Source organism: Kogia breviceps, chromosome 8 (assembly GCF_026419965.1).
Source record: "Kogia breviceps isolate mKogBre1 chromosome 8, mKogBre1 haplotype 1, whole genome shotgun sequence".
NCBI classification, from domain to species: domain Eukaryota; kingdom Metazoa; phylum Chordata; class Mammalia; order Artiodactyla; family Physeteridae; genus Kogia; species Kogia breviceps.
This window is the reverse complement of record NC_081317.1, coordinates 10,010,453-10,031,021: the sequence shown is the minus strand read 5'-3', so window position 1 is coordinate 10,031,021 and position 20,569 is coordinate 10,010,453. Positions and strand designations below refer to the sequence as shown.

At 46.0% G+C, this 20,569-nt stretch overlaps 1 protein-coding gene across 14 annotated transcripts in view; it reads left to right on the top strand.

The window, feature by feature from the left end:
- The window catches only part of GAPVD1 (GTPase activating protein and VPS9 domains 1), a 71,707-nt gene extending 60,842 nt beyond the window's left edge, over positions 1-10,865 (top strand). For all 14 annotated transcript variants that reach the window (XM_059072986.2, XM_059072988.2, XM_059072987.2 and 11 more), the window contains 5 exons: positions 44-231; positions 724-937; positions 3,149-3,221; positions 4,960-5,157; positions 6,849-10,865. In XM_059072986.2, coding sequence (XP_058928969.1) covers positions 44-231; positions 724-937; positions 3,149-3,221; positions 4,960-5,157; positions 6,849-6,989 — 814 coding nt within the window. In that variant the 3' untranslated portion in view covers positions 6,990-10,865. The remainder of the gene's footprint in view (positions 1-43; positions 232-723; positions 938-3,148; positions 3,222-4,959; positions 5,158-6,848) is intronic.
- The last annotated feature ends 9,704 nt before the right edge of the window (positions 10,866-20,569 follow it).

Here is a 20,569-nt window from a genome sequence, read left to right as displayed (position 1 = left end):
CACCGTGTATGTCTGATGTCCTGCAGAGCATATTTCCTTTTAGGAAAAGGGCCCCCTATATTGCTTACCTCACTCGTTGTCGGCAAGGACTGCAGACCACGCAGGCTCACCTGGAAAGGCTACTGCAAAGGGTTTTGCGGGACAAAGAGGTGGCCAATCGATACTTCACCACTGTCTGTGTGAGGTTGCTGCTTGAGAGCAAAGAAAAGAAGATCAGGGAATTCATTCAAGGTAACTAGAGACCTTTAGGTTAAGCTGTATGTTATTGGAAAGATTTGGGAATTTTTCTTTTGCTGCTTTTTTTGAGTACCTACTTGTCTAAGAGCAGCTCCTTAAATTAGCAATTATTTCTTAGTTAATTAAACCTTGATGTCAAACCAATAAATTCCATGTTTATCCTGGATTGAATATCTATAGTTTATTTAAAAGTTGGGAGAATTACAAAGTTTGGGATCCACACAATTTTTCTCTCTTTTTTTTTTAAAAAAAACAAAGCATATCTTTTTGTAACAAACCTCTTGTTCTTAAACTTCTACATATTTCTTACCGTTCTCCTGTTTTTAATGATTTGGCTAATTTTCTCCCCAAATAAACCATGCCCAGATACTTTTGGCTTTAAGAGCATGGTATCTGCATAGCTAGTGGATTAAAATGAATCCTAATAATTTCCTATTTGAAATTATTCAAATACTGTATTTTAAAAATTATTGTTTTGCATTGGAGACTTTCAGAAACTCACAGCAGCTGATGATAAAACTGCTCAGGTGGAAGATTTTCTGCAGTTCCTTTATGGCGCCATGGCCCAGGACGTCATATGGCAGAACGCGAGTGAGGAGCAGCTTCAGGATGCTCAGCTCGCCATCGAGCGAAGTGTGATGAATCGGATCTTCAAACTTGCCTTCTACCCTAATCAGGACGGGGACATACTCCGTGACCAGTGAGTGCTTCTAAGTGTAACGGCTTGTGTTAGACTAAGTAGGAATATACCAGCCAACCGCATTATTTTAGACAAGCTATACGTGAGGCATAGAATCTGAGTAGTAAAGGAAAAAATACATGTTACCTTTTTTCACCTATCAGAGTTATCAGCAAGAATGAAAATGCTGTTTACAGAGATGTGGGGAATCAGGCTGGAGGGTGCATAAATTGGTACGGCCTTTGTGGAAGGCACTGCTGTTTACTCTGTCTCAGCTGTTCTTCCCTTCTTTCTTCCACCTACTCTTATCCTTCAGATCTTGACTCAGACATCGCTTCCTCGGGGAAACGTTTCCTGGCCTTTCTGACTAGGTTAAATGCCCTGTCAGCGCTCCCTCAGGTCTGGTTACCTTTCTTTAGCACTTGCCACAGTTGCGGTTTCACATTTGTTGAAGGCATGGTTTCTCAAGCTGGCACTACTGACATTTGGGGCCAGATAATTCTTTGAAGTGGGAGGCTGTCCTGTGCATTGTAGGACATTTAGCAGCATCCCTGGCCTCTACATGCTACAGGCCAGTAGTACCCTGCCAGGTGTGAGAACCAAGAGTGTCTCCAGACATTGCCAGATGTCCCTTGGGGGCAGAATCGCCCCTGTTGCTGACCACTGGGTTGTGTGATCGTTTGCTGACTGCCTGTATCCCCCACTGGATTGTTCCCTCTGTGAGAGCAGGATCATAATGCTTTTATTCATCACTCCGTCAGGGCATCAAGCACAGTGCTTGACTTCTATTATAATAGATATCATTTGTTTGGAATGAAAAGTTATATATTTGCAATTCAGAATATCTGGAATTGTATGGTATATGAATTATATCTCAATAAAGCCTATTTTTAAAAGTAAGCCTAAAAAATTAATCTTGAAAAAAAAATTCTAGAATGATAAACAGTGGTTATTTTGGGGTAGTGAGGCTATGGATGACTTAGCTTTTTTTTTTTCCTCTTCTGCATTTTCTTGACCACTGCTTTATGATGCTGTTTCTTCCCCAAGCATGCTGAGATGGCCACCATGCCCCCCAGCAGTGACATTGGCTCTCAAGGGCCCATGTAATAGGGTGGGGCATTGGTGGTTTCCGTAAGATTTTTTTTTTCATGGAAATTTTACATACATATACATACATATTGTATGTATATTTGAGAAAGTTCGCTTTCCTGTGGGTGGGTTAGGCTTATTCCAACCTGCCTCTCTCGCTTGTTCATAGTCTCAGAGGCTTTTTACCCCTCCCCAAGTTTCTGTGTGGAATTTGCCAGATGGGCCCTGTTTTCTTTCCAGAGCACCAGCTTTTTGCTTCCATAGTGGGATGAGGAATGGGGACATTCAAAGTGTACTTACTGCACAGAGCACCTTTGAAGCAGGTTCTTCCTACCCTCTCTTCTGTGGTGTTTCTGTGGGTTTGTAGAGTGGAGAGTTAATCCTGTGTTCTGGAAAGAACACTCGAAGTCAGGAAAGCTGGGTTTAGCCTCTCTGCTCCTAACCACTGTGTGGCCGGCCTTAGGCAAATCCTTCTGCTTTTTTTTTACCGAGGGCCTCTCACTGTTGTGGCCTCTCCCGTTGCGGAGCACAGGCTCCGGACGCGCAGGCTCAGCGGCCATGGCTCACGGGCCCAGCCGCTCCGCGGCACGTGGGATCTTCCCGGACCGGGGCATGAACCTGTGTTCCCCGCATCGGCAGGCGGACCCCCAACCACTGCGCCACCAGGGAAGCCCCTCTTCTCCTTTTTAAGCCTAGTTATTGTCATCTCTGAAATGAGAGGTGGAGTGTCCTCAGAGTCCCTTCTCTTGTCTAAGCATCTCTGATCTTTGGTTTCTGACCCCTGATCCCTCTACTTCCTCTTGACCTATTTACCGATTAGTTGTGCAATTAGTTTCTAGGCTAAGGGCTCCTCTGCTTTCTCCCTTGGAATGCTGTCCTAGTCCGGGAAAGGAGGGCTTCTCTACTCTTCTCCCTGCATCCCCTTGGCTCACTCAGCATTTCTAAGCAGATCCTAAATATGAGATTTTATTTTTGACAAGACAGAGTACTCACAGCTAAGAGATAGTCTCAACTGTATTTGTAATCTGTATCTAGAAGTAAGTTTAAAACGTTTTAAATGTTTTGAAAAAAATCAATTATGACTATTGGTGCACCTTATTTTCTGAAATATATATTTACTTATGTATTTTTTGGGGTTTTCAGAGTTCTTCATGAACATATTCAGAGATTGTCTAAAGTAGTGACTGCAAATCACAGAGCTCTTCAGATACCAGAGGTAATACAGGTTTATATAGTGTGGGTGGTATATTTAAATAAAAATTGCTTGGTATACCATGTGCATGTTACCAGTTTTTCAAGGAAGCAGAATGTAATAAATTGTACAACACCATTTGCACTAGATGCAGTTTGGTCTAACTGTAAAGTTCTCAAAGGTCCTTCCACGGATTAAAATTCGCTGGCATGGGAAAAGACGTTAGTAGTGGAGAGGAGGGAGGGCCAGCATGGAGCAGCCCCTGCCCTGACGCCACCCTGCAGGCGGGTCTTCCTGTCCGCAGCTCTGCTCCTCCTGGGCCAGCAGTGCTCTGCCCTGATGCTTTCATAGTCACGTTTCTGCAGGAAAGTCCCATATGAAGAAGGGATCTGGAGGTACTTCAAAGAGTGTGAAAACTACTGTCCAGGAGAGGGAATTGAATCTGAATGTGACCTCAAAATTACCTTTTAGTTATTGATATTAGCATTTTTATCTGTCATACAACTCTTACAAAATCTGAAAATAGGATCGTTTTAGGTATACGAGTTTTCTGGTTGTTTTATTAAAATCCAAACATTAAGGGGACTTCCCTGGCACTCCAGTGGTTAAGACTCTGTGCTCCCAGTGCAGGGGGCACAGGTTCATCCCTGGTCAGGGAACTAAAATCCTGCGTGCAGCATGGCGTGGCCAAAAAATAATAATAATAAAATCCAAACATAAATTGGCATAAAATTTTTAATTGTCTTTGATTTCTAGAACTACTGCAACACAGGTACATAGTAATTTTTTTTTTTTTTTGGCTGCATTGGGTCTTTGTTGCTGCAGGCGGACTTTCTCTAGTTGCAGCGAGCGGGGGCTACCCATCATCGCTTTGGCTTCTCATAGCGGAGCACGGGCTCCAAAGTTCAGGCTCAGTAGTTGTGGCGCACAGGCTTAGTTGCTCCGCGGCATGTGGGACCTTCCCGGACCAGGGCTCGAACCTGTGTCCCCTGCACCAGAATGCGGATTCTTAACCGCTGTGCCATCAGGGAAGCCCAGATTTTTAAAGTATCTTAAAAGTAGCTTGTTTGTGCTTTTGGAATCAGCTACAATACAGAGATAAGTTCCATTCTAGCTCTTTAAGAAAGATAATTGTTTGAAATTTTATGAGTTCTAGGTTCTGTGTTATCATATGCCTCTATTAATATATATCTGGGTGGTTTTTTTCTGGAGGGCCACGCCCGGGGCTTGCGGGATCTTAGTTCCCCAACCAGGGATCAAACCCAGGACCCTGGCAGTGAGAGCACAGAGTCCTAACCAATGGACTACCAGGGAATTCCCCTTGGTGGTTTTATTTTAAAATGCAAAGCAAAAAATTTAAAAGTTTAAAAGTTAAGCTTCGGGCTTCCCTGGTGGCGCAGTGGTTGAGAGTCTGCCTGCCGATGCAGGGGACACGGGTTCGTGCCCCGGTCTGGAAAGATCCCACATGCCGTGGAGCGACTAGGCCCATGAGCCATGGCCGCTGAGCCTGCGCATCCGGAGCCTGTGCTCCGCAACGGGAGAGACCACAACAGTGAGAGGCCCGCATACAGCAAAAAAAAAAAAGTTAAGCTTCAATCCTAAGTGGAAGGACGGGGATGCATTGCAATTTGGTTTTACTGGAAAAAGGGAAAGGCAACAACCTTACCCTTCGGCTTCCTGATGTGGAGGTTGCTCTGGTCGCTGCACGTCGTTGCCATTTGATCCGAGATCTGTCTGACTGTCTCTCTGTTGTCTCACTTAGGTTTATCTTCGGGAGGCACCGTGGCCATCCGCACAGTCAGAAATCAGGACAATAAGTGCTTACAAGACGCCCCGGGACAAAGTGCAGTGCATCCTGAGAATGTGCTCCACGATCATGAACCTCCTGAGCCTGGCCAACGAGGACTCCGTCCCAGGAGCAGATGACTTCGTCCCTGTTTTGGTTTTTGTGTTGATAAAGGTGGGTCCCTCACTGCCATTAGTGAGAAGAGTTTATTTGGTGTCCTGAGTTGGGTGGTGCAGATGTCACCAGATGTTAGAGACTTTGGCTCTTTTGCAAGTTTCAAGCTCTGTGTTACCCAGAAAGGAAGTATCTAATGTCAAGTTTTGTTCTGTCCAGAAGTTAGGATTTTCAGAAGAAAGGAGGGGAGGACTAGATTACTAGAACATTTTCAGCTTTTAAAGCAGTGCCTGAAGGTCATGGTTGGAACTCAGTAGATAATTACTGAATGAATGAATGAATGAGGGCAAGTTCTTTTTATCATGTTTGTTTTTTTAAGTAAATTTATTTGTTTTTGGCTGCATTGGGTCTTCGTTGCTGTGCGCGGGCTTTCTCTAGTTGTGTCGAGCGGGGCTACTCTTCGTTGCGGTGCGCGGGCTTCTCATTGTGGTGGCTTCTCTTGTTGCGGAGCATGGGCTCTAGGCATGCGGGCTTAGTTGCTCCAAGGCATGTGGGATCTTCTCAGACCAGGCTCGAACGCATGTCCCCTGCATTGGCAGGCAGATTCTTAACCACTGCGCCACCAGGGAAGTCCTTATCATGTTTTTACCATCTTCTTTCTCATTGAATTATTCGTAGTACTTATCACATAAACTACTACATTTACCAATCATCTTTCTCCTCTTTTAGCCTCATATTTTGTAATTGTACCATATTATTTTTGAAAGTACTGACATTTCTTTTCCTTTTTTGACTTTAAAGTTTCATCATTTAAACGGTTTATTTTGAACATGTTGGTTGGGAGCTGGGGAACCGTATGGTTTGGGTGCACACAACCACCGAATAACTGCATCACCCATGTGTTCCAGTGAGCTCAGCCCTCTGTTGATGTCTAAAGTATATTTGACATATAGCTTACTAATTCTTAATGTTTGCAGTATTTCTGCAACCTGAACTCGTAGCTCAGAGTCAGAGCCTGTAGGATCAGTGTGTGATCAGCCTTCATAACTTTTCCTGTTGCCCATTGCTCCTCTCTCTTCCACAGGTGATGTGTTTAGTCTCTACGCAGAGCCAGTTTAAGCCTGTCCTCCTAACTTAATACACCTGTGTCCTTTCTTTCCACATGAAGGTGAAAAAGCAGGAAATGTTCTGTGTTACCTCTTGCAGCAGAGGACATACTCTCTTTTTTATTTTTTTCTTTCGTGGCTGATTCTATCTGGACTTAACTAACCAGATATAACTCAATTTGCCTACAGCATTTCTTTCCTTATCTAACATTCTGAAATCCTGGGATGTTGAGTAAATCCACTGGGATTAGTTCAGCCTCTTTAAGGACCAGGGAGGTCAAGTGCTTTGTTAGGATAGAAAGCTCTAGATAGTTCAGCTAGGATTAGAACCTGAATAGCCTTTCCAGTACTGTCGGTACTCATAGTAGCTAGGGTTTACAAATTAGTTCCAGAAAGGATTTGGGGGATTATTTTCAAAAAGACTGGTATCTCTCTTTTTCCTTTTTTTTGGCTTTGCCATGCAGCATATGGGATATGGGATCTTAGTTCCCTAACCAGGGATCAAACATGTGCCCCCTGCAGTGGAAGCATGGAAGAAAGACTGGTATCTCTCTCCACAGAAAAACATTTAAAGATGTTACCGTAAATGATATTTGCAGAGCTATACAGCTGAGTAATTGACTCTTTTATTTTTCACTTCTCTAGGCAAATCCACCCTGTTTGCTGTCCACTGTTCAGTACATCAGTAGCTTTTATGCCAGCTGTCTGTCTGGAGAGGAGTCTTATTGGTGGATGCAGTTCACAGCAGCAGTTGAATTCATTAAGACTATCGATGACCGAAAGTAACCAAGACCAAGGCCCACCAAGGCAGCAGACTGTTAGGGGGGCACACGGATCTCAGAAAATGTACCAGCTGCTTTAAAGGCTGAAGATTGTTTTTGTATAATATTGTACAGTGTTGAGACCTTTTAAAACAGATCTTTACTAAACAGATTAATGAGCTAACAAGCAGGTTCTCTTTTCTTTGGGCTCTTTTCCTTTCTGAGTTGCATATTTCATTAATTTCTTGTCCCCAAGTAGAGACTAGTACTGCAAAAAGGGACCACATTTTTCAGGTATTTTGAAATACTGAAAAACAAAACAGAATCTCCTAGAAAATTCCTAGATTTCCGTTTATAGGTACCCATTGTTTCTTTTCATTAAAAAAAAAAGAGAGAGAATAGTACACCTCTTTTAAGATGCTGTCTAATCTTATATGCATCTAATGGAAGGAAAATACCAGTTGCACTGAGGATTATGATAGTGGTGACATTAGTGGCATTATCTATAAATATACTCACCTAAATTGAAAAGCTAAGAAGGAAATGTAAATATAATATATATTTATATTTGATGTAATATGGACATCTTCAGATTCTAATAAACAAGGAATATTGCTGATCGTAGGTTGTCATGTACCCTCTTGTGAAATGGTTTCCTTGACAAAGTTTAAGCTGAGCTTAAAAGCAAAAGGCGAACAAATACACAGAAGTATTTATTAAAGTGTAATACAGTTTATTGAACTTTCTAGGTGTGGAATTTGATGCGCAGGGCTGCCTTTGATGAAGGGTATAGAAATCACTGAGTACATCACTTGGACATTTCTCACCATGGACGTCTTTGAGCCCGCAGTAGGAGATAGACTCTTTAATTGCCATACATTACATACAAAGGAACAGTAGATATCTTAATACGTTCTTGTGCTACTTCTCATCTGAAATGCTAAATATAGTGTGGAAACCCCAAACAGAACTCCTTACAAACCTGTAACTGTAATATATTTTTGATGATGATTCACATTGAATGCACATACCAGGAATTCAGTGAATGTCATTTTATTAAAAACTAATTTGTATTGTCCGCTCTAGTGATACAAGTTTTACTAGTGATAAACTATTTTAGTCAACCATACTATTCTTATGGGAAAAAAAATCTATTTGGGCAGGTTTCTGTGCCTTTGTTTCCCTCTTCTGAACAAAAGTATGTGTTTCTGTATTTTGGTTTGATTGTATGTTGATAATTAATCAGGAATGGGTTTTGGTGTCTGAGAAACTGGCCAAGGAAGCCCACCAAAGCTTCAAGCACAAGTCTTATACATAGGTCATCACTGACTGGTTTCACCTTTTATGTTTCCTAAACATGTTTAGCTTCTTTTATAAAACTTGGTCCCCTACTTTGAGTCTCTTGTTGCTGGCAGCATTTCCAGGCATTTTTAAGGGAACTATGACCAACAGCCTTGAGCAGATGAGTACAGAGGCTGTCTCCTCCCTCTGTCCAGGAACTGCTCCATTGTTCCTAGAGAAGCTGGGTTTTCTTTATGCCTTGACCTCTTCTTGTTCTTTTATTCTAAAATGCCGAGATAACAAGTTGCATAGGAGTGTGGGATGTGGTTTCTGCCTTTTAGGGGGAGATCAAAATTAAAGTAGTACTAAAAAAATGTCCTGTGAATGTTGGATCAAGAAATCTGTGTACAGAGTCATGTGCTTCATGGGCTGTAACTGTCAAGCTTGTCTAGGTCTTAGAAGTGAAATCCCATCATAAATACTTTACAAGACAAACTGTCTATCACGATTTCTAAGGCCTAGGGGGAGTTTAGCATTTGATTCAATAAATGTTAAGTCAATAGAAGACTTTGAATAGTTCAAATTCATTGTTTTGGGATTTAACTCATAGGTCCATGAGAGTCCTCTCCCCCGTGATGGTTACTAAATCTAGTCCATGTTGTCACTGTGAAAATAAATATGAAGATGTGGACATTGCACAGGGCTCGTTTCTGTGGTGGAGAAGGTGGTGAGTTTGGGGTGGTGGGTTTGTATCTTGTGGAGGCAGGAGATTGGGCCCTGCAGTGGGCTTGAGATTGGGCTTGAGACAGTGGTGAGGGTAGGACCCCAGGAATTTGGCATCAGAGTTACACCTGAGGCAGGTGGTGGCAGAGAAGCACAGCCCAGCTGTCTAAGCTGTTTTCCTCTGGAAACCTGTCAGGAGTAAGGACCACTTCAGCATTGACCATCACTGGTTTAATTTCATGACAGCGTTTATTGTAGTGTTGATTTCTGAGTTTAGGAATTGGTAACTGCATGGCAGTGGTGGGGTGTGAGATAGGGAGTGATTTGATTTTGCTCTTTCAGGAAAGAGGAATAGTTTGTTCTTTATATGTTTCTTATCACACTTCCTCCCGGTACATAGTTTATATGAAGGATTGTGCAAAAGTATAAAATCACATATAGGAAACATTCGGTAGCCAGCGATTATTACATGGAATTTACAAAGGTAATAAATGTTAAATGTTCACTGAGATCTTGTGGAATTGTGTAAAGAAAAATCAGTTTATATTTTGTATTAATACTCTGCTTCTGGAGACAAGTAATAGAAATACAGATTGAAGATTGTCCTTGTAAAATTATTTTTTTAATCTAGTAAACATTTTGTTTTCTTTCTCTATTTTAGGTCAAATCTCAGCCACAGTTACTGATTTCTCCTGCTTTTTCTTTTTAAAAACCTGCTTAGGAAAGCCATTTTTATACAGATACGAAATAGCTGTAAGAGGATTAGGCTTTGTGAAGGATCGAAAATAGATGTGGATGTGATGCATGTTTTTTCTTTCCCTGTTGTGTCCTGGAAGCCTTTAATGTAGACTTTCAACATACATGTTCCTGAGATGCGTAAGTGAGAGAACAAAAACCCGCACCAGACCATGAGGAGGCCGCGTTCTGGCCACGAGAAGCTGTAGCTGAGTGCGTGCCAGTCGGCAGCGTTTCCCCATTGCCTACCATGGGAATTCCATGGGCCAAGTGAAGGTCAATGTTGTGAAGTTGTAACACTTCCTCTCTCTCATGAGATTGAGTGTGAAAAAGGAAAGTAGGAACACCCTTGCTCAAAATTGTTAATGGATTGCGTAGCAGTGATAGAAACGTTAGGGGACTCAGCTTCCTCCACTTATGTGTGTCCTAGACTTTCTCTTCCCTCCCCATTCCTGCTTTATTTCTTAAGGAAAAGTCTGCCCTCTTTTTTAGTTCTTTTAACTCTAGTAAGTTTATTCTATGTGTAATGGCCATACTTTGGGGGGCGGGAGGGTGGGAATCAGAAACAGTCTTGAAGCTCAAAGAATTTTCTGTGAGTAGATGAATAGTGATGAGATATTTGAGATACTTTGGATGCCAAAATGCTTGAGAACGTTGCCAGATTAATAACCATTTAATATATTTTAGAGTGTATGTTACCCAAGGAGTAGGGTGACCAGAAATAGCTTTATTACTCTTGAGAATACTTGGAGAAAGGAAGATGCAGTTGCTTCTGCATCAAGGTAGGTGCGGTTGAGCTGTGGGGTCACCACGGAGCCACGTGTCCTACAGGCCTGTGCTCAGCACAGTTTAACTTCATGAGAGAGGAAGTCCTCTACGCTTGGTTAATGGCAGACAGTGTGGGCGGGGGCCACACGCCTTAAGAATTCACCTCTGCTGAGTTGATATTCTGTCTTGTCTACTGTATTCTTGTGCTTCACCTGTATTAAAAAGCTTTGTACTGCCTCTCCTCTTGAAACGGATAAAACCTTATATAAGCCTCGGTTAATGAGCTTGCACCATCTTGTATATGTACAGGAAACCCATCCTGTCTCCTAATGTGATTACTCATGTATGATATCATTGTGTAAAATTGATTAAAAAGGGAGAGCAGTTGAATTCATTGGGTTTTATGTTTCCATCATCTATTTTGTATTCAGAAGCGTTTCTGAAAATTTCTTTCACTTCTCAGATATTAGTAATGTTCTCCATGAATTCACACTTGTCTTTTTCATCTGAACATCTAAGGGTATTTGTTAAGTGCAGTACAGGAAGGAATTAGAATCATCCAGCAGTTACTAAAGAGATGGTGAACGTTTACTCTTTTAATCCGGTTCCCGTCTGACCCCTGTATTTGGTAGCTGTTCATCAGCCTTAGTTCTGAGCGCAGAAGTTCTAATCACGGTAGTCACTGAAGCCTTTATTAATCTCAGCTGAGGGGAGTTTCTGTTAGCCAAGGAGCCCTTGTCTCAGAGGCAAGCTCACTCCACTCGCTGGTGGAAAGGCGCTTTCCCCATATTGATTGCACTGCATTTGGAAGGGAACACTTAAAAATTGGATTAGGGCTCAGTTTTCATTCAGTCTGTTCAGTATTAAAATTAATACTGTGACTTGTCTAGAACTGAAAATAGAATTCAACTTTTCTTGCCAACTTGGAATTACCTGTGTCACCTGGACTCTTGTTATATTTGTGCCCACTCAACACTCTAAGTCACTGGCTCTGCAGCTTTTCCCAGAGGATGCGGAGCTAGTGATGGTGTTTAGCTAGGCCTCCCTGCAGTGCTGCCTGTATTATGTGTCAGGATGCTGGAGAGTGAAATCAGGTCGGAAGCTCCTCCTGGCTGTAATGTGTCCTCTACCTAGAGATTTAAGGGTTCATTGAAAAGCTTTTGCTTCAGTCATTTCATTCCAGACGAATCCTACTCCATCTTCTTAGGGTATCAAAATGTAGTACATAGACTTTTAAAAAAATTGATCGAAGAGGCTGGAAAATCTCTGGTCGTGGGGATCCAGGAAACATCTTCCACATTTTGTGCTAAAATGGAAAAGGCTCTCAGTTCCCAGTCATTGAACCTGCTGTAGACGGTGAACATGAAAACCATGGTAATCTTATCTGTTAACTAGGAATTCAGCATATTGCTGGCCAAAAACATTAAATTTTATGCTCCTGTGAAAAAAAGTATCCAGTGTGATTTTTAAAAATAGAACACTTCAGCTCTCCTTAGCCCTCCTAGTTTGTAGTTTTGACAAAACTTTTGTTACCAAGGCTGTTGGTTAATATACATAACTGCTGATGTTTCATATCAATAATTCCTGGTGAATTCAGTCAAGGGATCTATCTGATCTGACTCACTCTGACCAAATGAATTATAACCTTTGGGGGTGGCACCCCAAACAGGTCCATTATTAAGTGCCCTAGGGAGTTCTAGAAACCACTCTTTTCCAGAGTTCACTGTTGAGAATCACCTGCTACTCTTGTTGGTAAATCAGAATCCATAGGGGATGGATGGGACAGGAATCTCAACAAGTACTCCAGGTGACTTATTCTCATGGAAGTTTAAGGAGCTCTGTGAGTCAGCATTTCACAAAGTATGGACCAGTGGACCTACCTGCACCGCCCACCTGGGGATGATAAACTGCCAACTCATTATCCTACCCCAGGCCCATTGAATCAATTTTGGGAGAAAAGCCTGGAAAAAAACCTGCATGCCTAGCAAACTCCCCTTCTGACTCTGGTGCTCACTAAAATTTGTGATCTGTGAAAAAGGTGTCTAATTCCTAAAGGCTTAGTTAGCTCCACGTCCCCAAGGGGTCTGAGGGACGAAGTCCCTTTTAAAGGATAAAGCACCTGGTATCCAGTCTATATCCTTTAATGACAGTTTTTTAAAAAAATTTCCTTAAATCTAAGTATTAACCTGTATTGATAATCTGCTGTTTCTTTCCCAAACCTCAAACTGCTAAACATCTGATATTCCTGGTGTTCACATTTCTGTATGAAAACTTACTTGTCTAATCTTCCTCATTGTTTTAGCTTTTAACATGGCTGTTTCATTTCTGTTGTGTTTAGTTTCCATTCATACGTGGTGTCTCATGTAAAATAACAGCATTGGTTCCAGCAGCCTCTGGCCTCCAAGCGGACTTTTGCGCCCAAAGGGCAGCCTGGCCTGCCCCCTGCTGAAAGTGAGAGAACCTGTAAGCAGCGAGCTTCCCCTCCTATTTCTGGTCCCCTCGGTCGCTCTGTGGGTTCCAACTCCTCCCTCTTGCCTGCTCACTTTTTGATCAGTAACAATCCCTGTTTTCCTTGTTGTGGCTGTGATGGTGACAGTTGAGGCTGAGTCTGCTGCAGCTTAGGGGTAGCAAGCTGGGAGTGAGCCAGCCGGTGGGGAGGAAAACTGGAAGGAGGTGCGTGCATGAGAAAATAACAGGCGATAGGAAGGGGCGGTGCTAAGGCCATCCTACTAGCACAGTGTCACAGTGATGCCCAGAAACACCTCCTCCACAGCAAAGCTGGGCCACACCAATGAGACTAAGGAAGTGTTTTCCCTTTCTGGATCACTCTTGCCACTTACTGGAAAGCCACAGGTTTCAAGTGGTGTGTGGTTGTAACACCAGGTCCAGGGGCCTGAAGACGGTTCTAATCTTAGATCTGCCAAGTAACCAGGTCCAAGGCAAGTGAAAACCTCTTTGAAGGGCTTTTTCTGAGTCGGGCTTTATTACCTTAGCGATCCTGGACATCCAGTCTTGGTGAATATATACGTATATATGTACATTTACATATGGATGTATGAACATATATATGCATATATGTACATGTATACCTGTGTATATATACACACGTGTATATATATATACACACACACACACACACACATATATGGTTTTGAAATATTTCTCCCATGCTAGCATTTAACCAAGGGATGTAGTAAACTGCAGTGACACTGCAGAAGTTGCCAGAAGGACCATGGGTGTTTGGAAGCCCTGATGGAAGAGGCTGTCCAGTGAGCTGACTCAGGGAGGGACTTGAGGCTCCAGCCAGTGAACACAAATTTAGGCACCAAGCTTCTTTCTAATCTGGTTTAATGAACTTGAGTCAGGACTGAGGTATTATGGGTGACAAGACACAGGCTGGTTAACCCTGGAGTAGCACTCCTCTCCGACATCAGCCAGCAGAGCAGAGGGGCAGCACTGGCTCTGCCTCAAGATATCCCAGGAGCCCACGAAACACCTGTGAGCACAGAAACCACTCCACCTGTTTTTAACTAAAAGTTTCCCTTGTGCGATTAAGTCTGTGCTGCTGTGATCATTAATAATAAAAACAGTGACACAGTTTCTGAAACTTCCCTTTATATTGTTGACTGAAAAAAACCACAGCATGAGAGCCGTGAGTCCAGTTTTGTTTGGGGACTTACTAAGGAGACAGCTCTCAAATAACTCTGAGGAACTGCTCTGAAGAGTAAGGGTAAGGTCAGTATGTATATGATTTTGGTGGAGGGGGTACATGCCATCAAGCACACATCTCGGCAGAAGGTTGCTGCTAGTCAGGAAAAGTGAATGTCTCCATCGATGATTTTAGTGCTTTTCTAGGTATGAGAAGATGCAAGAAATTGGGTTCATAAACTTTTCTCCTGAAACTACCTGAAGGCCCGTGCTGCCAGTTTTCCCAGAGCATAGAGTGCCTTATTCCTGATCTCCACCCTGAACTCCTTTCAGGGCTGTGTTGAAGGTCAGCGACTGCAGTGGCTAGTGACCTGATTATAGAACCAGACGGCGAGTGACTTTTTAGTTGTCAGTACCCTTCTGGATTTGGATATTTCAATCCTTAAGTGCCCTACCCCATCCCGCTTCTCCTGTTCCTCACTGCCCCCAGTCCCTGGATCGCTCACACCCCCTGGAGAGTCTACTGAGGAAGCATCTCCAATGTGCTCACTACCACAGCTTTTTCTCACCTCCATTATCACAATGACGCCCTGACTGGTTTCCATGCCTCCCTTCCCCCACCCCTTACCCCTTTCTCCTAGAGTTAGTCGAGTCTGATCAGATTCCTCTTCTGCCCAAAAGCTTTTCCTTCCTATTTTGTTTCCAATCTGGATTTTCATCCTTATGCCTCTGTCCCTTCTTCCCCTCCAGCTCCACTCCTACCCCTCAAACCTCATGCTTTGTCTGCATCACCTACAAATGGGCACTTGCCGTCTACCTCTGCAAGGATCAAATTATGAGCTGCTGCAGCTGCTGACCTTCAACGCCACCTGAAAGGAGTTCAGGGTGGAGGTCAGGAAGGAGGCACTCTGTGCTCGGAAAAAACTAGCAGAACAGGTCTTCAGATAGTTAGATCTTTTCAGGAGATGATTTTATGAGCCCAATTCTTGTATCTCCTTGTATCTAGAAAAGCACTAAAGTCCTTCCTGGTGATGTCTGCTCCTCGTAGTAACCTTCACTAGACTAGCAGATACCTCTGCAAAACCTCTGTGCTTGACTGCATGCACTCCCCCTTCACCAAAATCACATATATACTGACCTTCCCCCTACATCTTCGGAGCAGTTTCTCAGAGCTCTCTGAAATGCTGTCTCCCGGGCCATGGTCCTCGTTTTGCCCCAAATAAAACTTAACTCACAACTCTCACGTTGTGCTTCTTTTTTTTTTTTTTTTTTTTTCCAGTCGACCCCTGCCTCTGAGCCTCTGCCTTTGCTGACTCCTCTGGTTTCAACACTCTCCCTAACCACCTTCTCCTGCAGCCTCCAGTGGCTCCCTGGGGAGGAAGACTCCCCAGAAGCCGCCATCCTTCCCGTTCTCTCCAAGGAGGCTCATCCCCTCTACACTTCTCTACAACGTAGTGCTGTCTCTGGAGCCTGTGCTCTCTTTGGGGACGTCCAACCCCAAATGGCAGGTGTCCCCAAATGCCTGCAGACGAGGGCAGGTGAGAAGCCAGACAGTAGCCCTTGGATCGGCATTCCCCTCTCTTTTCCTCCCCAATTCGGCCCCTGCCCGGACAGGGACTCTCCCTCCCCTACCTTCCTGTGGTCCGGGGCCGGGAGCTCTTCATGTCCTCAGGGAAGGAGACACTGCGCCCCAAGCCCTCCATCTCGACCGAGGAGTTGGAGGTGGGCGTAGCCCCGCGGCAGCCCCTCCCCGCCTCTCGCGCGTGCGTCCAGCCCGGGCCCCCTCCCGCGGGCCGCCGCCCTGCTGGGACCACACACCGCCCCCCTCCCCCGGTGGGAGAGGCCCGGTCACCGAGGTGGTCCCTGCCCAGACCCGAGCTGGAATAAGGAGCGCGGCACCCAGCGAAGTGCGGGCACGGCGGCGCCAAGTCCCTGGCGGCGCGGAGCTTGGCGGGGTCAGGCTGGCCGCCCAGGATGCCCGGGTTGTCCAGCTCCAGCCGGCCCCGCAGGTCTGGAGACTGCAGGACCCCTGACGGGGCTTCGGCGGCTCCTCCCGCGTCCTGTGTTGCGCTCGGGGCCGCAGGCTGCCCCCGGAGAGCGGGGGCTGGGGTCGTGCCCTTCCTACCCCTCTTAGCAGTCCAGATCCTGGCGCCAGGTGGGGACCGAGGCTGTGCCACACCGTCGCCTGCCCGGCGTCTGCTCCCCACGCCTTTTGAAGCACAGGGCTGGGATGGAGGACTCCAGGTGCCCTGTGGAGCCCGGCTGCAGCAGCCCTGAATCAGGCCACGTGTGGCTGCCTGTTTGCCCTGCCTCCCCATCCTCTTTGTTCCACAGGCAGGGGTTAATCCTACTCTGTGAAGGAGTAGGATTAATTATTATCCCTATTTATTTATTACTTGAGGTGGGGTCTACAAACTGGTGTCCTCTGGGGGCAAAAGTACCATGTTCAGTAGGAAATCCTGGGATTTGAACCCAGGGCAGCATGGGTTCTTCTCCAGGGGCACCCCAGGGGTTCCGGGGGTGGTGAGAGAGGGCGTGGCCAGACCTTGCTGTTCTGTGAGTTGACGTCTGGACTGGCCGGTTTCGAGGCCCCTGCTTTGCTGTTGCTTGGGTGACATCTTGTGGACAAGGACAGGTACAAACCATTGGTGGCAAAGGCTGTGGCGTGAAGGCCCCTCTCAGGCCTCTCTGGAGGAGGCGTCAGACTCCTGGACCCAGAAGCCCCAACCAGCCCCCCTTAATCGGGCCTTTCACTGAACTCCTTACTAGGACAGCTCTAGGTGGACCCCAAGACTCACCTGTGTCCCCCACTCTAGACACACAAATATACCAGGTTTGTCTTGGCCCACCCCTTGTTGGGGCAAATAATAACCATTATTCTAACAACCTAATGACAAGGTTATTGTTCCCATTTTACAGATGAGACAGCAGCCCCGAGTCACATGGTCAATGAGTAACCAAGGCAGGACTTGAGCCCAGCTCTGTCAGGCTCCAGCACCTTGCCGGACACAGGGCTGAGAACTGCGGGGGTCCTTGCACCCCACTCTCCAGGAGGGTGCTGCTGAGGGGGAACGTATTATTGGTCACAGGAACGCCTTGAGTTTGGGGACCATTTTCAGGTTTCAGGCACAGAGCTGTGTGATTTACACACGTCTCCTCTCAGAACCCTCACCTGTGAGCTGGGTAACATTACGAGCCGCACGTTACAGATGAGGAATCTGAGTCTCAGGAGGTGAAGTGACTCATCCAAAGCCACACAGAAAATAAATGGCAGAGGCAGGATCTGATCCAGGTCTAGAGGATTCCTGAGTCCTTGTTTTTAGCTACTATGCTTCTTGGCAAAATAGCATCCTCATAGGACTATGGGGGAATCGTCTGAAGCGGGAGTGGACGGAGCTTTGCAAACTGTAGAGGATGGTGCCCCTGATGGTGCATTATTATCCTGATCCTGGTGTGCACTTCCGCTTGTGTGTGTGAGCCCCTTGAGGGCAGGGCTGGATGCCTATGGCATCCCGGTACCCAGCACGGAGCCTGGCACCCAGTGGGCACCAGCAGGTTGGACAGAATTTGAATCTCGGGAGCAGGGAAGGCCCACTTCCCCACCCACCCCTACACGGCCCAGGTCCACTTCCTAGTGTTCAAGGCCAAGGCAAGGATAGTCAGTCTCTACCTCCTGATTCACTTCATTCAGAGGAAGGGGTGACCTTCTCTTCCTCCTTTGTTGTGACCTTCTCTTCCTCCTTTGTTGTAATAGGCTGGCACGTGGACTCCCATGCAGGGCCCAGAGGGAGAGGGCTTTGTTGCCGGAGATCCCTTGCGGCCCCGGAGAAAGCAGCAGGGCAGGCGGAATATGAATGTGCCTGTGAACGCAGAGGAACAGATGAGAGAGAGCCTCCAGGTGACTGGGTGGAGAGGACCCACCGGGGCAGCGCCTCCTCTCTGCGCACAGATTGAGCCCATGATGAAGACGAATGGAAACCCCTTTGCTGGAAAATGTGGAGGCAATCAAGACGGCTACCTGTGCCGAAGGACCTGCCCACCAGCTCTGCGCAGGGAAATGTTAGGATTTGGAATTTCAGCACCAGCCACGTAATCAGCACAGAAAGCCGGCAAAACTCATGATAAGCAGCCCCAATTACAGGATAGATGATACAGGACTCCCGTTAGCTTGGCAGGAGTTTGTGGACTCAAATAGTGGCTGCGGGTGGGTGTCAGGCAGCCCCTGCAAACAGACGACACCTTGCTTGCACAAAGAAAGGCAGCCCACATTGGTGAGGACCCTGGCCTCGGCGTGGACCCCTCAACGAGGTGGTCCTCATGACCAAGAAGCCCTTCCTGAGAGCAGCTTTGGGGTTTTTAAAGTCTGGATGAGGGTGAAGCGGGGAGATGACTTTGTGGGTTATCTAGCATTTGCTGATGAAAACAAACGGGACGTGTAGCTTCCAAATTCCACACTGGGAGGCAGGGCTGATGAGGACAGTGTGTCTTCATCTTTCCGGGCTGAAAAATCCCAATTTTTCTCAATTTGTCCACTGCAGAGCAATGTGTGATCATTCGGTCGCATGCACCTTGGACCAGGAAGAAAGGTTTGCCTGGCGTATTAATATTGTCGACCAGATTGCAGGGGGCATGTTTAACTCACTTCAGGTGCTCTAGAAGCGTTCGCACAATGGATCAGCTAATTACAAATCATGCCTATTTATTCATTAAACAGGGCCTGGGGGAAATTCAAAGAGGCAACACTTGTCTTCACTTCATTCAATTTGCAGTCTGTGATTAAACGGAACACAGCTGCAAGACGCCAGAAATGCTGCCTAATATCCACCTTTTCTGCTGGTTCAGACGGACCTCTTCTCTGGGGGCCATTTCCACCCTCAAGTGGGGTCTTGTCATCATTCCTCAGCTCTTCAGACGCTCACCGGCTGCTTGTGACTCCGGGCAAGTCCCGGCACGAGCCCATGACTCAGTTTCCTCATCTGTAAAGTGGGTTCGTGATCTTCTGGCTGTCGGGAGGGGTGTTCAGTGGCTCTTCCAGGCCCCAGCCAGTAACTGGATGGTGAGGGTTCCTTCCCTGCCCTCCTCCTCTGCCCGCTACACTCCTGGGCTGTCATTAAGAAGGCCCTAGGGTCACCCAGACAGCCCTTGACAAGGAAAATCTGTCTGCTGCTACCCTGGGGACCCAGCACAGAGCCCAGCACCCGGGGACTGCTTGCTTGTTCAGCACTGGATGGGGCTGGCCTGATGTCTCCTGTCCATGACCCTGGGCATAAGGGTGTCCCTCTGGGATAATGCTATGGACCGTCTCAGTTTGCCCAGGGCTGTGGGCTTTCCTGGATTGTGGGGTTTTTGAACTAAAACAGGGACAGTCAGTCACTCTGATCTCAGAGCCCCCATGAAACTCTCCTTTTCCAAGTTCCCTAAAATAAACAAAAACTTGAGCTAACTTTACCTTCGAGCCTTGCAAACGTCTGGGGGGCCCAAGAGTTATTTACTATCATCAATAAATTATAAGAACCAAACAGCCAACATTTGCTTAGCGTTTTCTAATCCACAGACTGCTTTTAATTTACAGGATGAGGGTTTCAGGGCTTCCTTTCCATTTACTCAGTGTCTGTGGACTGAGCCCCCAGGGCTGATATGGGAGATAGGACTTCAGGAGCTGAGGTAGAAGCACACTGGTCCTCTGTGAGGCTGCGGAGCCAGCAGCTTCTTGGATTCTGTGACCCTCAGCTCAGGTCACGTTTCTGTCCCTCCCTCCTGCCTCCGTTAGAGGCTTCCACATCTAGAAAGTATCCCTAGCCAGGAAGTAAAATATTAGCCTGAACCATATGAAAGTACCCTTTTAGTGGAGCCCCAAAAGTCAAATATTAGCATTTTCATATGGTTCAACCTAAGAGAGTAGTGGTGAGGTTCAGGCCATGATGCAAGTTGAGACAACTTACTTAATTTTTCTGAGCGTCAGTTTCTCATCTGAAAAGTGGGGCTCTTAATAAGTTCCTACATCCCAGTGTTGCTGTTGGAATTACACAAGATCATCCATGTATGGCATTTCAGTAATGCCTGGCACATAGTAGGTGCCTTCTGAATTAGAGCTTTTATTTTCAGACTGCATCTGTCATGTCGTTCATCTTTCTGAGTTGTCTGTGGTCAGCCACGCAGCAGGCGCCCGACAAGTGTTGATTGAATGAAGGAGAGGAAGTAAATGCGGCTCTCTCCCCTGGTGTTTCCCAAATGACCTTGAACTCAGATAGGCTGCTTCCCCCTCCACCAAGCAAGGGCTCTTCCCCTGCCCCCCCCTTCTCTTGTGGCCTCTCCGTAAAGCACCCTGTTTCCCCATGGCTCCCTGCGGGGGGTACTGATGGGTTGCAAGACGTGTTTCCATCCCCCTCCCCCTTGGTTTCTAAAACATACAAATCATTCTGGCTGCACTTCTGTGTTTCATTACGAGGA